Source organism: Echinops telfairi, unplaced genomic scaffold (genome assembly GCF_000313985.2).
Source record: "Echinops telfairi isolate 266 unplaced genomic scaffold, ASM31398v2 ScPeMD7_7420;HRSCAF=8458, whole genome shotgun sequence".
NCBI lineage: Eukaryota > Metazoa > Chordata > Mammalia > Afrosoricida > Tenrecidae > Echinops > Echinops telfairi.
Genome location: NW_022111320.1, coordinates 50987565 through 51002870, shown reverse-complemented (window position 1 = coordinate 51002870; position 15306 = coordinate 50987565). Strand labels below are relative to the sequence as shown.

General features: G+C 63.9%; 2 protein-coding genes across 9 annotated transcripts; one reads left to right on the top strand and one right to left on the bottom strand.

Moving 5' to 3' along the window:
• The first annotated feature begins 2133 nt into the window (after positions 1-2133).
• MST1 (macrophage stimulating 1) lies at positions 2134-6557 on the top strand. 8 transcript variants are annotated; one of them, XM_045297567.1, is made up of 18 exons: positions 2134-2201; positions 2857-3004; positions 3083-3195; positions 3302-3416; positions 3494-3630; positions 3719-3835; positions 3931-4056; positions 4195-4363; positions 4451-4581; positions 4684-4786; positions 4877-5007; positions 5094-5129; positions 5205-5325; positions 5414-5491; positions 5623-5769; positions 5860-5966; positions 6070-6209; positions 6322-6557. In XM_045297567.1, the coding sequence occupies exons 1-18, from the start codon at positions 2150-2152 to the stop codon at positions 6481-6483; spliced, it is 2133 nt and encodes a 710-aa protein (XP_045153502.1). In that variant the 5' UTR covers positions 2134-2149; the 3' UTR covers positions 6484-6557. The 8 variants fall into 8 exon arrangements, with proteins under 8 accessions (XP_045153502.1, XP_004715222.1, XP_045153497.1 ...); XM_004715165.2 differs by having other exon boundaries at positions 3719-3839; positions 3931-4049; XM_045297562.1 differs by having other exon boundaries at positions 3719-3839; positions 3931-4049; positions 4174-4363.
• Positions 6558-6890: 333 nt separating this feature from the next.
• On the bottom strand, positions 6891-14812 carry APEH (acylaminoacyl-peptide hydrolase). Its single transcript, XM_045297709.1, has 21 exons — positions 14593-14812; positions 13928-14054; positions 13469-13562; positions 13312-13387; positions 13070-13233; positions 12808-12945; positions 12620-12711; positions 12495-12535; positions 12285-12406; positions 11580-11640; positions 10818-10915; positions 10239-10290; positions 9377-9465; positions 8864-9002; positions 8442-8525; positions 8289-8369; positions 7892-7980; positions 7615-7805; positions 7438-7540; positions 7236-7342; positions 6891-7113 (listed from the first exon to the last, which is right to left on the bottom strand). Exons 1-21 carry the CDS (start codon positions 14810-14812, stop codon positions 7008-7010), a joined length of 2274 nt encoding a protein of 757 aa, XP_045153644.1. The 3' UTR covers positions 6891-7007.
• Between the last annotated feature and the right edge of the window lie 494 nt (positions 14813-15306).

Below are 15306 nucleotides of genomic sequence, written 5' to 3'. Positions count from 1 at the left end.
GCAAGCGGGCTTGAAGGCCTCTTGGGGGCCTCCAGGTACATGAACACTCACACACATGCAGGGCAGAGAAAGGTAGGGACACAGGGAGGCTGGGCAGTTATCCCTAGACCCAGGGCCTTGGACTGTGTGACAGGGATCATGTCCTGTCCCCTGTGTCCCAGCGTCCAGTGCAGGGCTCACCAAAGAGCAGATACATGTTGACTGAAACACAACGAAATGGCTCGACTCTGGGGAAGTCAGGGCAAAGTGTCCAAAGCGAGGTGGACTGTGTCCATCTCAGTGGTAAGCCACACCAGGTCCAGCTGACACATAAAGAACCCTACTGCACATTCCCCAAAGCACATCTCGCCATCTGCGGGCACCGGACCACCTCTGACACTCCTAGGTTCGGCGCCTCTGTCGACGCAACCCCAGGAGCCTCCTGTAACCGTCACCAACACCTGTTTGTTTTCTTGTTCCCTTTCATGAACACGGCCTCCCACTTCCTTGGCAGACCCCACTGAACACCCTACTGCTGCCCATCCTGCAAGAGTTCAAAGGGCCCATGGGCTACCCTGGGGTCAGTGGACACACGGGGCCTCTCCAGCATCGCAAAAAGTTCTAGCGGAGAGGCTGGTCTGGAGCCTGCCCTGACAGCTCCGGCCTGCAGCTGAGTCCATTATCGGGCCCCACACAGGCCCTCCTTTCCCGCCACACACACGTGCCTTCCACAATCGGCACCACCCCTGCTTCTCGGGAAGGGGACTACCTTGCCCTGCCGCCCACCGCGGACCCTCAGCGTGCGTGCCCGTGGCTGCGGGTGCCTCGCCCCTCCGCACACCGGAGCAGGTGCAGGCTGATGAAACCCACTCCAAGGGTCAAGTGTTGGCGATCCAGGTGTGAGGCAGATCCTGACGCCGCCTGGGGGTTCCCTGCCACGGGGACCCCCGCTCAGGCCCCCACGGTATCTAGGCTCAAAACTGAGCCCACCCCGACCAGGGGTCCAAGAACGCCGCCGAGGACAGCGCCCGGCCCCCCAAGTCGTCCCCGCCCTGCCCCAAACCCCGGAGGACCCCTCCAAGTCATCTCCGAGCCGGGGCCTCGCAACTCAGGCCGCGGTCCTCGCGCGGCGGCCACCCTCGCGCTGGGCGGGCCGAGGCCACGAGAGGAGGCGTGGGGGACTCGTCCCGCTTGGAGCCGGGCCGCCCCTCACTCACCCAAAGCCTCGGGGGCCTCGTCCCGGCTCACAACATCCGCCCAGCCCCTTGGCTACGGCGCGCGTCCAGGGCCAAACTGCGCGCCCGCGCGCGCGCCGCGCCGCGCATGCGCACTAGCCGGCGCCCGGCCTCCGCCCGGCTTCTCGTCTGCAATCTCTTGCAAGGATTCTGGGTTGGTTCATCTGGGCGCCCACCACCCAACTCCCTCCACTCCCCGCCTGTTCTGGGGCCACTCCTAGCCCACGAGTGGCAGAGCGCAAGTCACAACGAGGAGTCTCTGGCCGCCTGCCTCACCTCCCACTCGAACTTGGAAGCCCAGCCCAGATGTTCCCTAGGATGACTGAGTGCTCGCCTGCGCGGGCCAGAATCGCCACCACCCTTCACAGCGAAGCCTGCTTTAATTCAGGCCCTATGGGAGACCTCACTCACCCTTCCAGGGACGGCATCTCTGAAGAGAGTCTTCCTGGGCTCTGGTGTCAGGGGTGTGGGTCTGACCTGCCACAGCTGGGGCTGATAAGGCAGCAAAAGGGCGAAGCGGGGCTGGCTGGGGGCAGGGAACGTTATCTACAGGGGGAAATAGAAGGCTGGGAAAATGTGCTGCTGGCAGCTCCCAGGTCCAACTGACTCTGGGGGCACCGGAGGCTGCAGGAGGGAGGGCTCCTCCCCGCTCCAAGGTGCTTCAAGCCCCTCCACGGAATCCCCAACACCAGCCCTATAGGACCACTGCACCACAGGGAGGCCTCTCAGGTGTGTAGGTTTGTCAGGATGAGGTCCCTGGCACCTGACCCAAGGGGGCCTGTGGGTGGCCCCACCCTATGTCTCTAAAGAGGTTCCAGCAGGCCTGGGGTGGGGGTGTGGAACCAGAGGCACCCAATCCCGTAGAGACAGAGTTTCACAATTTCCGGGATGGGGCTCCAGTGCGTCACAGGACAGCTTCCAGCCAGAAAATAAAAATGGAGTGGCTACCCCTCCTGCTGTTTCTGACGCAGTGGTCAGGTGCCCCCGGTGAGTGCCTCCCACCCCATCCGAATCTTCCCTCAGGAGGAGGTTGGCCCCAGGCCCGACCTGTGATTTGAGCCTGAAGCTCACTTTCCTGCCGGGCATGGAGCAGTGACCTTGGCCTTTTGAGTGGAGCTGGGCAGCCCCAGCGACACAGAAGCCATTAACACACCAGGCCTCTAGGAGCACATCTGCTGCAGCCCAGGGGCAAGGTTGGGGCCACACTGCAGGAATCTTGTAGGCAGTCATGCCCCCTGTGCCTGGCCTTCCCTATAGCCCTCCACTTGTCTTCCCGCTGAGGAGTCAAGGCAGAATGGCTGGGGCGGGGTGGGGTGGGGGGGCAGTGTGAGGGCTCTGAGCTTTGGTGTTCTCATCTGGGGGAGGAGATGAGGCCAGTTCCAGCACCCACTGCTCTTGTGGAGGGTCCATGTCCAGCCTGAGCCCATTTAGGGGGCGCTGTGATGACACTCCTATCTGGGCTTGCTTGCTCTACCTGTGCAAGGGGCCAGCCTGTAAATGTGCCCACGGGGTTCATCTGAGAGGCCTTGGAGCTCTGGTCGGATGTATGAATAAAAAGTGTGGACATGTGGATATACTCGTCTGTGGATACACAGGCAAGGCATGCCCACCTGCCCGGTGCTCACCACATGCCCATCCGCAGGGCAGCGCTCGCAGCTGAATGACTTCCAAGTGCTCCGGGGCACAGAACTGCAGCACCTGCTACATGCAAGGGAGCCTGGGACTTGGCAGGAGAATGTGACCAACGTGGAGGAGTGTGCGGGGCAATGTGGGCCTCTTCTGGACTGCCGGTGAGGTGCCAGGGCACCTGGAGAAGGCTGGCCAGGGGAGCCTGGGCGGCTGGCTGACCCTGGCTGGGCCTCTCCCAGGGCTTTCCACTACAATGTAAGCACTCATGGTTGCCAGCTGCTGCCCTGGACCCAGTACTCTCTCCACACAAGACTGCGCCGTTCAGGACACTGTGATCTCTTCCAGAAGAAAGGCCAGTGTGGGAAGGAGCAGGGGTGGGGGAGTGGGGGTGGTACAGGAGTTGGGGCCGGGGGCACCCAGGTCGCAGGCCGCCTTGAGCATCCATCTCCTGGCTGCAGATTATGTGCGAAACTGCATCATGGACAATGGGGCCAGGTATCGTGGCACCGTGGCCACCACCACGGACGGCTTGCCCTGCCAGCACTGGAGGCACAAGTTCCCCGTTGACCACAAGTGAGGCAGACGTCTCCCGCCCTTCCCTGCCTGTCCCCCTCTCCAGCAAGTACTGTAAGATTCCACAACCCCCTCAGATACACGCCCACCCTCCGGAATGGCCTGGAGGAGAATTTCTGTCGCAACCCTGAAGGGGACGCCAGAGGCCCTTGGTGCTACACTACTGACCCGGTCAGGCGCTTCCAGAGCTGTGGCATCAAGTCCTGCCGCGAGGGTAAGCGGCGCGGGGTGGAGCCAGGGGCAGGAGGGGCAGGCCCACGCGCCCATCCTCAAACGCACCGTGCGGAACCCCCACCCCGCAGCGGCTTGCGTTTGGTGCAACGGCGAGGATTACCGCGGCTTGGTGGACCGCACCGAGTCGGGACGCGAGTGCCAGCGTTGGGACCTGCAGCACCCGCACCCGCACCCCTTTGAGCCCAGCAAGTACGCGCGCCCGGGTTAGGGGAGGGTCGCGCACTGCAGGGGCGGGCCGGGCGGGGCCTAGAGTCTAGCGCGCGGGCGCCTACCACCCCAGGTTCCTGGACAAAAGCCTGGACGACAACTACTGCCGGAATCCGGACAGCTCCGAGAGGCCTTGGTGCTACACCACGGACCCGCAGGTCGAGCGGGAGTTCTGCGACCTCCTCAGCTGCGGTAGGACGCGCGGCGGGGCCTGGGCGGGCACCGGCGGGGCGGGGCGGGGGCGTGCCCGGCGGACAGCACGACGGGGGCCGCGAGGGACCCGCCCACACCCAGACCGGGTTCCAGTTCCCGCCAGGGGTCCCTGGGTTTCCCCTAGGGCCCGAGGCACAGTCGCGTCAAGAGGCCACGACGCTCAACTGCTTCGGCGGGAAGGGCGAGGGTTACCGGGGCACGGCCAACACCACGACCGCAGGCGTGCCCTGCCAGCGCTGGGACGCCCAGAGCCCGCATCAGCACCGCTTTGTCCCGGAGAAATACGCGTGCAAGTGAGGTGGCGGGGGAGCCCGGAGGGCGGTCCCAGGCGGGGGCGGGGGGCTGGGACCCCGCTTGGGCTGAGGGGCGCACCTGCGCAGGGACCTTCGGGAGAACTTCTGCAGGAACCCCGACGGCTCGGAGGCGCCCTGGTGCTTCACATCACGGGCGGGCATGCGCAAGGCCTTCTGCTACCAGGTTCCGCGCTGCACGGACGACGTGCGGCCTCTGGGTGAGGCTCGGGCCGAGGGACCGGGCTGCGGGGGGCGGCGCGGAGTCCTCCGCAGGGCCTGGCAGGGACCGGGGCTGATGGGCGGCCCCGCGCCCGCCACAGAATGCTACCACGGAGCTGGGGAGCAGTACCGCGGCTCGGTGAGCAAGACCCGCAAGGGCGTCCTGTGCCAGCCCTGGTCCGCCAAGACGCCGCACAAGCCGCAGTGAGCCGCCCCGGGGGCACGCGCGCCTGGGACTGGAGCCCCGCGGGGGGCCTTGGGACCACCGCTCGTTTTGTGCTCCCTCCCGCCTAGGTTCACACCGGCCCAGCACACGGAACTGGAGGCGAACTACTGCCGGAACCCAGACAGGGACCGCCACGGGCCCTGGTGCTACACCACGGACCCGGGGACCCCGTTCGACTACTGTGCGCTGCCGCGCTGCGGTGAGCAGGCGCCGACGCCCCGCCCCCGCGCCCCGCGCCCCAGCGTGAGGGCTGCTTCCCTAACTCAGGTGGTTTTTGTTTTTCAGCCCACGACCAGCCGCCGTCCATCTTGGAGCCCCCAGGTGTGCATGTGGGCCAGATGCGGGCCGGGTGGGTCTTCCCCAGGTGGGTCTCACCAGGCCGGGCCCGCCCTCCAGACCAGGTGCTGTTTGAGGAGTGCGGCCTGCGGCTGGACCGGCCCAACTATTGGCGCTCCAAGATGCGCGTAGTAGGGGGCCAGCCCGGAAACTCTCCCTGGACAGTCAGCCTGCGTAACCGGTGAGGCGCCGGGCTGGGCTGCCCTTTGCCTCCATCCGGGGTCCTCACCTGATGGCAGGCTCCAGCATGTCTGCCATCTCCAATCCAGGAAGGGCCAGCACCTGTGCGGGGGATCCCTCGTGAAGGAGCAGTGGGTGCTGACAGCTCGGCAGTGCTTTACTGCCTGGTGAGCCTCCCGTGGGTTTGGGAACAGTCCGGCTACCTGCCTTGGCCCTCCCGCGAGCCCCATTCCTCAGACCGGCCAGCAGGGGTGCCCTGGGACAGCAAACGAACCTATAGATAGGCCTCCTTTCCCAGCCATGCGCCTCCCCCGGGTTATGAGGTGTGGCTGGGCACCATGTTCCAGAGCCCGCAGCCGGGGGAGCCAGACCTGCAGCGGATCCCTGTGGCCAGGATGGTGTGTGGGCCGCCACGCTCCCAGCTTGTCCTGCTCAAGCTGGAGAGGTGTGTGGGAACACTGAGGGGCGGGAGGTGGGCTGGAACCTGTGTTCTTGGACCATGAGTGCCCCTGTTCTGGTTCTGCCCCTGCTCCAGGCCAGCCGCCTTGAACCAGCGAGTGGCTCTTATCTGCCTGCCCCCTGAGCGGTACGTGGTGCCTGCGGGGACCAAGTGTGAGATCGCCGGCTGGGGCGAAACCCTGGGTAGGAGCACAGGGCAAGGGCGCGGGTGGTTCTGGGTTTTCACCCTGGATCCTGCCTGCAACTCCCTTCTTGTTCCTGTACCCCGCCTGCATACACACTGCAGGCACAGGTGACAGCCGGGTTCTGAACGTGGCCTTGCTGAGAGTCATCTCCAACTCGGAATGTAACGTCAAGCAGCGGGGACGCGTGCAGGAGAACGAGCTGTGCACCCAGAGTCTGATGGTCCCTGTGGGGGCCTGTGAGGTCAGTGGCAGGGCCCTGGGCTGGCCCCGGGAGGGTGTGTGGAGTTTGAAATGCACTGCTGTATCCCCCAGGAGCTAGTCTCTATCCCTCACCCGTTCCTCCCGCCTGCCAGGGTGACTACGGTGGCCCGCTGTCCTGCTTCACTCATGACTGCTGGGTCCTGGAGGGCATCATCATCCCCAACCGAGTGTGCGCGCGGCCCGGCTGGCCAGCCGTCTTCACTCGGATCTCCATGTTTGTGGACTGGATTCACAAGGTCATACAGCTGGGCTAGGCCTGGCTCTGGCCACAAGTGCCTCGGGGGAGGATGGTGCTTCCGGTCGGACATAAAGTCACTTGTCCTCTTTACGCCTGTGCAGGGTGCTTCTTGGCCTCTGCTTCTAGGAAAGGAGTTGGTGGCGCCTCCCTCGGGCCAGTGTGGACGGTCTGGCCCTGGGAGTATTTTAGCCTGTGGTGTCGTGAAAGAAGAGGGCCTCCCAGTCCCTCAGCGAGAAGGCTGTGCAGGGCAAGGGCTGACTAATGGCTCAGGGCTGCTGCAAGGGAAGCTAGCCTGGGCTGTAGTCCTGGACGGCCAGGCTGCGCCTCCCGGGGGGGCGGAGGGGGGGGGGCAGGGGTCCTACACGCTGAATGAACACCAGGTCAAGGGCTAGGGCTGACTTGGGATAAAATACCACCAGGAACCAAGCTCCACACACTCCTTTATTATGACTACCCAGTCCAGGAATCTCTGCCCACCCATAGCAGAGAAGCCCCTCTCCCTCTGCCAGGCTCTGGGGCTCCAGGGCTGGCCAGCTCGCTTCAGCTGCCCAAGTGTGTGCGCAGCCAGAGCACGGCGTTCATCAGGCTGTCTGACTCCACCTCCACCTCCGACAGTGTGTGGGTGCTCTTGGGATAGAGCAGGAGCCTGGGGGGGACGGGACGATGACAATGTTGTTGGAGGACTTTCCCCTGCCCCGTTGCCCCTCTGTCTCTAACACCGCCCTACCCCCCTGTCCCCCCAACCAGGGCTTGCTCTGCTGGACTTACCGGACAGGCACGTTCCGGGCCTTGAGGGCTCGGTAGTACTCTATGCCCTGCTTGAAGGGCACGCGCCGGTCCTCCTGGCCCAGCATCAAGAGCAGTGGCGTCTTCACCTGGGGGTGGGAGAGGAGGGGGACAGAGGCCGTGGGCAGGGCCCTGGGCTGTGAGGGGGCGGGTGGCAGAGCTGACAGGGAGGAGGGCCACACACCTTAGAGGCATATTTGATGGGAGACTTGCCCAGCATCTCGGCCCACACGCTGAGGTCTGGCAGGCAGTCGGTGCTGTAGGGGAACCCGGCCTCCACCATACACCTACAGGTGAGAGAGGGAGTGGTGGGCGCAGGGCCTGCGGGTCTCCTGAGGGCGGTGTAGGAGGGGACGCTCACCAGTCCGGGATGTCAGTGGAGCCCACCATGGAGGCGATGTTGACCACGGGGTTGCGGGCCACGCAGGCACTGTAGGTCTCAGGGTACTGACCAATCAGGTGGCAGGAAAGGAAGCCACCGTGGGACCCACCCATCAGGGCCACCTGGCGGGCATCGAAGTGCTCCTCCTGGAGTACTTGCTGCACTGCGAACTGCAGGGGAGTAGAGCACCCTGAAGCCAGCTGCCTGCTGCGCTGGGTAGGGCCGCCCCGTGGCCTGCTGCCCATCCCCCACTGACCTGGACATCCTGGACATCCTGGTGGCCCACATTGCCAGGGAGAGAGAGGATGCTGTCCTGGCCGAAGCCAGTGGAGCCCCGATAGTTCACTGGTGGCCAGAGAGGGATGAGACAAGGCAGTCAGGGGCAATCGTGGCCCCCAGACACTCACCATCTGGGCAGTGAGCCCTGGGCCACTTCCACCAGACTCAAGGGGAAGTGGCCGGGACTTGAGGCTGCCGCCCAGGGACCCCAACTGCCTTTCCCCGAGGGCCTGAGTTGTCCACGTCAGGGCAGCTCCCAGTGTGCTTACCAGGGCCAGGCGTCAGAGAGGCCTGGAGAGAAGGCTGGTGCCCATGGAGTGTGTAAGGCAGCAGCGAGCCCCGCCCACCCGGCACCACCTTCCCTGTGCACTCACCCAGCAGCACGGCACAGCCCATCCGGCACAGCAGGGCCGGGAAGAGCATCCAGGCAGTGACGAAGGATGAGTGAGGCCCCCCTGAGGACAAGGAGCCCAGGGTGACGGGCCGGCCAGGCAGGGCTGGGGGCAGGCCTTAGACAGGACACCTACCATGGGGCATGACCACCAAGGGGACCTGGGTCTTATCCGGAGGGCCGCTGGGCTGCAGAAGGATAGCTTCAAAGTTGAGGCCAGCTGCAGGGAGAGGGCAGTGGTCAACAGGGCAAGTACTGCCACTGGGGGCTGCCTCCCTCCCTCCACGGCTGTGGGTCTGGGGCTGAGCTCTGACACGGCCTGTCCCAGCTCTTGAGGAAAGCCCTTGAGATGCAGTGTGGGCACAGGGGGCCCTGTGACCTTTTGGGGGGGGCTGATGGTACCCAGCTCTGACTCAGGGCCTTGCTCAGAGTTGGACATGATGGCCTGCAAGTGGGGCCGGCCATCTCTGTGTGAGGGGAGGCAGGAAGCTGTGAGCTGGGGGGGTGGGGGAGGAGGGATCGGAGCAAGGGGTGTTCCTGGCCCCGGGCCCAGCTCACCATATTCCACATTCTCTTGCTCTGGAGGTGGCTGCAGTACCCGGATGTCCCAGTGGATGTCTGGAATGGGCTCCGCCTCTTCCAGGGACACCCAAAACACTGACTGCTCTTTCCCCGCGGGAGGCAGGAACCCAACTTTCTGTCAGGGGGAGGGGTTGTGTCACCTGTGGCCAGGCTGGGCCCTGCCCCCTCCCCCTCTGCCAGGGCGGGAAGTGGGCAGCTCAACCATGCTGACCCACCCACCTCCAGAGGGCAGAGCCCAGCCACCTGTGGGGAGCTGGCATGCACAGGGTCTCTCTCTCTCTCTCATGCGCCCCTCAGCTTCTAGGCTTTATGTCTCCTGTGCCCTGCAATGCCAGAGGACTGGGCACCGCCCTGGGTAGCCCTACTCTGTCCAACGGACCCTAGCCCAGGACTTCCCTCTGGATGCCAGGCCTTCGTGGGCCAGCTCACTGTCTGGGCACTCTGCCTGCATGGAGCCTGCCCCAGGGCCCCAGGCTCACCGATCCTCACCAGGCTGGGGGGCTGGCTGGGTGTGGAGAACTGTACCACCATGAGGTCCCGGTCGACACTGAGAAGCTTCCAGCTTCCCGCTGGCTTCCCTGGAGAGGACAGGGAGATGCCACTAAGTACTTAGCAGGGGGAGGGCACTAGCTTTTCTGTGCCCTACCCACACAATGCTGAGTCCGGGCAGGAAATCCCTGAGTCTGGCAGGGGAGCCCTACCCCGAGTGGCAAAGGGGCACCTTTCTCAAACACCAATGCAGATGGCCCTGAGTGAGGCTCCATTTGCCAGGGCCAGGGGGGACCCCAAACCTCCCACCCCCAGCACAGCTGCCCCTGGAGGACTACAGCAGCAGGGATGGCAGCTGGGCCCACAGGCTGGAGTAAGGGGGTTGTGGATTCTGGCAGTGGGGTCCCCAGAGGGTCTTAGGCAGGAGCCGAAACTGGCGAAGAGCTGCAGGTTTGCAACTACAGTGTGGCAGCTTTGGGAGGGACGGATAGGTGGGCACAGCTATGGCAGGGGAAGACTCAGATGGCATTTCAGGGGCAAAGTCACCAGAGGTGGGGTGAAGAAAATAGGGGCCAACACAGGGCCTCTCCTGAGCACTGAGGTGGCAGGGCCATCCCCAAGGTAGGCCCCCTGGAGACTTAGGTGGAAAGAGACAACTGTGGAAGGTTTTAGGAGCTGGTCTGGGGACCACGCTGAGTCCAGAGAGTGGACAGGGTGGGAAGGCTATGTGGAGTCGCACTAGGGGAGGGAGGCAGGGCACATAAGTCAGTAAGGGCTGTGCAAGTTGGTTCCAGGTGGCCTGAGTGCCACCCCTTCCCCGCGTGCTCGGACACCTCATCCCCACCTCTGCGGCCCTGCTCACCAGCCGTCAGGGAGGTCACGCTGCCCAGCTGAGTGTCCACAACGAACAGGTCCTAAGACAGAGGAGGTCAGGTGTGGCAGCACATCTAAGAACCCTGAGCTGTGTGGGCCCTCACATCCCTCTGCCCTATGTCTGAGGGTCCAGGTCAGGCTGGGCACCCAAGGCAATGACTACTCAGTGTACTGGGGAGTGGCCCAAGGCCCTGGGTTCAGATCCCATCCACTCATAACCTGCTGTGTGGCCTGGGGCAAGGTATAGAATGGGTTTTTGAACTGGGCTGAGGACCAAGTCATCCCATGCTCAAAGAATGGGGGTGCACTGGGGTAGCCCAGCCCAGGGGGATGCCTCAGTCTCCTCCCCATCAGCTGTCCTCACAGATCTGCCTTGCTAATAGGTCCCTTCTCCCCGAGTGGAAGTGACTGGGAGGGGCCACACTTCTGCCCCGGAAGAAGAGGCCACCGGTTCTGCTGTGGAGCACCCGAGCGGCTGGCCTCCAAAGCAGCTGCAGGGAGAGCAGGCCCGGGCCGGCAGCGGCTCCTGGAACAGCACCCCTAGGGGGTGTCCTGGGGGCTCCCTTACCTGCCGGCTGCGCTGAGCCGAGTCAAAAACCACCCTCTGGCTATCAGCCGACCAGCATCCCAGGGGCAGCAGGCTGCAGTAGATCCCAGAGAAGTGCTCTGCAAGGGTGGGAGGGGGGTCTGGGGGCCACAGCTGGGGGCGGGGGAGGGGGGGAGTGGGCTGGGGGGCTGCTTAGTCTTCAGAGGCAGGCAGGCTGTTGGGGAATTCCCCAGGGGCCCTTGTGCAAGCACCAACAGGCCTGGTTCTGCAGCAGGTGGTGTAAAGGTAGTCTATAGTCCACACCTGGGGGTGGCCTTGCGGGGAATAGTTTCCCAAGGAGGGCCCAGAGATGAGACGGCCTGAGCACGAGAGACGCTCACACCTTTGAGAGGGTGGAGGGTCCCCAGCAGCGTTGTGAGCTCCCAAAACTTCAGTGAATGCCAGTTGGCCAAGAGCCGCCCTCCCAAAGCCTGGCTGACCCAGGGCTTGGCATGGACAGAAGCTGCTGGGGCGGGGAGGGGCCTGGAGCTTGACAACTAAAGCATTTCCTCCCAGGGCCCCTGTGAGATCCACAAAAGGACCTGTGGCTTTAACTGGACCCCCAAACCAAGAAAAGCCGGACGTGCGCTGTAGCCCAATGCACACTCCCCCAGCCAGTGGGACCCCTATCACCTCCTTACAACAGGAGCTGTTCCCGGTGGTGATAGGTAGGGAGGGAAGGCCCTCAGATGGCAGGTGGATGGAGCTCAGGCCTCCCCAGCATGCCCCGCCACACCCCCTTACCTCCCAGCTGCCGAGGCACGATGTCCACCACCACTGAGGTGAGCTTGGTATACCAGTCATACTGGGAGAGAGGATGAGATCAGGGACACCAGAGGACAGGGAGTGCCCTCAGGCCCGGAGCTCAGCATCTATCCCTATCTCTGACAGTCTCAAGGGAGGGTGGGGAGGTATGGCGCCTCATGTACCTTCTCCCTGGAGACCTGGCCCAGGGGCTCGGAGGGCCTCCGCTGGCAGGTCCCTCTGACGGTCACCAGGGAGCTTCTCTAGGACACGCACTGGTATTCGGTTGATTCTAACTCACGGTGGCCCTGTGTGTCACTGACTCCCCACTATATCCCAGCCTCTTGCCCGAACCTGGTCCTGGGCAGATGAGAATGAATGAGAGAGCCTCTCTAGAGAGCAGTGGTTCTCAACCTTCCTAATGCCACGGCCCTTTAATACAGTTCCTCACGTGGATGGTGACCCCCCAACCCTAAAATTGTTTTCATTGCTACTTCATAACTGTAATTTTGCTACTGTTATGAATTGGGCAGCCCCTGTGAAAAGGTTGTTGACAGCCCCCACCCCCCCAAAGGGGTCACGACCCACAGGTTGAGAACTACTGCTATAGAGGGTGCAAAGGGACTGCCAATGGTCCCAGACACGGGAAGTCACATGCCCAGGGCAGGACATCCTCCAGGGCTCCTCAGCTCTCCTCCGGCTTACCAGGCACAGCTGGCTACACTGGTGATGGGGCACCAGCGACGGGTACTGCAGGTAGACGATGCGGCAGTGGTCTGGGCTCAGGCGGGGAGAAGAGACAGCTAGGGAGTCATCCGAGAGGAGTTCTGGACCAGACAGAAGCACGAGCCTCACACGGCTGGCAAGGGCTAGAGCGTTCCAGCCAAGTCTCTGGGGGCACCACCGGTCACTTACCACACTTCCCCTCGATGAGGTCCACGTAGTACAAGGCTGACCTGGAACCACCAGAGAGAGAGACCCCAAGTTCAAGACCAGCTTCAAGCTACAGGCTCCCACCTAGCCCCGTTACACCCCCTCACCTGCGATTGGTGCAGAAGCGGATGCCCAGCCGGAAGGGCTCATGCCACCAGCCCACAAACACCACTCCTGTGTCTCCAGGGGCCCAGAATGCCTGGAGACAAGACGATGGGCAGGTGTGAGTACAGGGGAGTAGCTTAGACAGGGGCCCCTGAGCTTCGGGAGTGATGGGGGCCAAGCCAGTACTGACCTGTCCGGGGGAAACATTCTCGGGGACCCCCTCAAGCACAGAGATGTTGCCGCTCTCCACATCAAGCACACACAGCACAGGGGTGCTTTTGGAAACCATGTTTTCTCCCCAGTCTTCATAAAACACAAACTGATCCCCCTGGGAAGACGAGACACTGTGATGCCCAGGCCTGTCTGCCTGCCCTGTTCGGACGGGTGGTGCAGGCAGGGTGCACACTGAGCCCCCAGGCTGCCCTGCACAGACTGGTCATGGCCATGAGCACCTTGATGGCCTGGTCTGGCTTCTTTAGCCTGGCCACCTCATCCTCACTGGCACTGATGTCCAGGGCTTTGGTCTGAAAGAAGGACTCCGCCTTGGGGCGCTTCTTCTCCGCCACATACAACAAGTGTGTCTCCGAGTGCGACCAGGACAGGCAGCCAAAGCAGTCTGGGTGCAGGGAGGGTTGATCAGTGGGAGCCTGGGGCTCCGGCTATGCCCCGCCCGCTCACCGGCCAGCCGCCTCACCGTCCTCATACACGGGCCCATGTTTCTCCAGCGCGGACAGGTTGAAGCTCTTAATCTTCCGGTTCTTCTCCCAGACCTGAGAATGTACGACTGTTAGGCTGCGCCCCCCAACGGAGTCTTTATCTATGCCCAGCCCCTGGCACCACGGCAGACTCACTTCCAGGAACTGCTTCTCTTCCCCCGTGCCCAGGCCCCCGGCCTTGCGGAGCACGGCTTTCATGGCGCCCGATGGCGACTCTCTGCTCAGGAGTCTGAGAACAAGGGGCATCAGGTTGGGATTGCCTCCTGCCTACCAGCAACCCTTCCAAGGCCCCTCACTGGCCAGGATCTTTAGACAATCTCGAGGCTCTGGTCTCAGGCCAGCTTGGGCACTGTTCCCTCCCCTCACCCCAGCTGGTCTAGCCTCTCCTCCCTGGGGCAGGGGCCCCAGCCTCACCCACCCTGTGGGCTGAGTCCAGCTCAGGGTTTGGAACAAGCAGTCCTTGTTTATCAAACCATGTTTCCAGAGGGCACATAAACTCGCCACTCTCAGCACTCTGCCTGCACAGGGCACACGGGGGTAGGGGTGGGAGGGCTATGGCCATGTCCACATGCAAGCTTCCTCCCTCGCACTTACTCCCCCCGGATCTCCACGCTGTTGCCTGCAGGCCCAGCAAACACCACCGAGTCCCCATCGTGGAACACCAGATACTGACGGCAGAATCGAATGTTCTCCATGCGTTCAAGGTCCCTCTGCGTCCACTCTGCGAGAGGAGGCCTGAGGCTGCTCAATGTGGCCAGTCCTGGCCACAGCACCCCACCTGGGGGGCTAGAGGGGAGGCCCCGCTCCACCTCCCCTCATCCGTCTCCAGACACCCAGGGTGCAGGCTGGGCAACCCTTGCCACAAGCCTGAGGGGGCAGCCTATTGAGGGGAGCCCTCTGCTGCCCACGTCACCCAATCTGGACACAGCGGGTGACTTCCGGAGGTCCACACCTGCTCCCAGTGTTTGGAACCCTGGTCTGAGTTCTACTCCCACAACCCTGTGCACACTCGTGGCCCCACCCCATGCACGCATGGACCCCATCTAATAACAGCTCGGTCGGCGTGGCTCCCCAGACACCCCTGCACCCGGACCAGTCACACCACTGCCTTCACCTCTCTATTTCTACAAGCCCCGAAGTCCATCTTTCCCCAACATTCGTGTCCACCTTCAAGGAGCGAGCCCTCCACACTCCCACCCTCTCCGCGCCGGTGCGCGCTGCTGGAAGGGCCCGCCACCCCATTTCCCCGCCCCACACACCAGTGTGCACCGTTCGGTAGAGGCCCCCGTACTGCGTGGTGACCTCCGGGCCCAGGCAGGCGGCGCTCAGCGCGGGCTGGCGGCTAAGGGCCCGGTACAGCGCCGCCGCCTCCTCGGGCTCGCTCAGCAGCACCTGCGCAGGGGACACAGCAGGGTCAGGCCCGGCACGGGCTGCGGGGGCCGCGGGGGCCGCGGGCCGAGCCCTCACCTGCCGCTCCATGGTCGCCGCTGGGCCGGCCGGGCGGGGCGGGGAGCGGAACGGAGGCGCCCGGAAGTGCGGCTTCGGGGGCGGAGCCTGGGGCGGCCGCTCGGCGGCGACTCCGGAGGGGCGGGGCCTTCAGTGAGTGGGCGGGGAGAGTTGGCAAAGGGGCGTGGCCTTCAAGCAAAGGTAGCTGGCCTGTGAGGGAGGAGTCACGATTCCTGACTCGGGAGTCCTGCTGGGGAGAGGGCGGGGGCAGCGAGGCCAGGAGCTGGCCCGTGGAGGGGTGGCCCCGGCCCGGTCGCAAGGTGCGGAGGAAGTGGGACCGCGGACGAGGGGCCCGCAAGGACAGCTGTGTGAAGAATGGAAGGGCCGACGCGAGAAGGGGCCCTCAGGACCAGGCTGCAAGGAGAAAGGAGTCGGGTCGGATCGAAGTGAACCCTGAGCACCCTAAGGGCGGGTTACAAAGGATCGGGGACCAGCGCATCTTTGAGGCTGGGGGTCCCGGGAAGCCG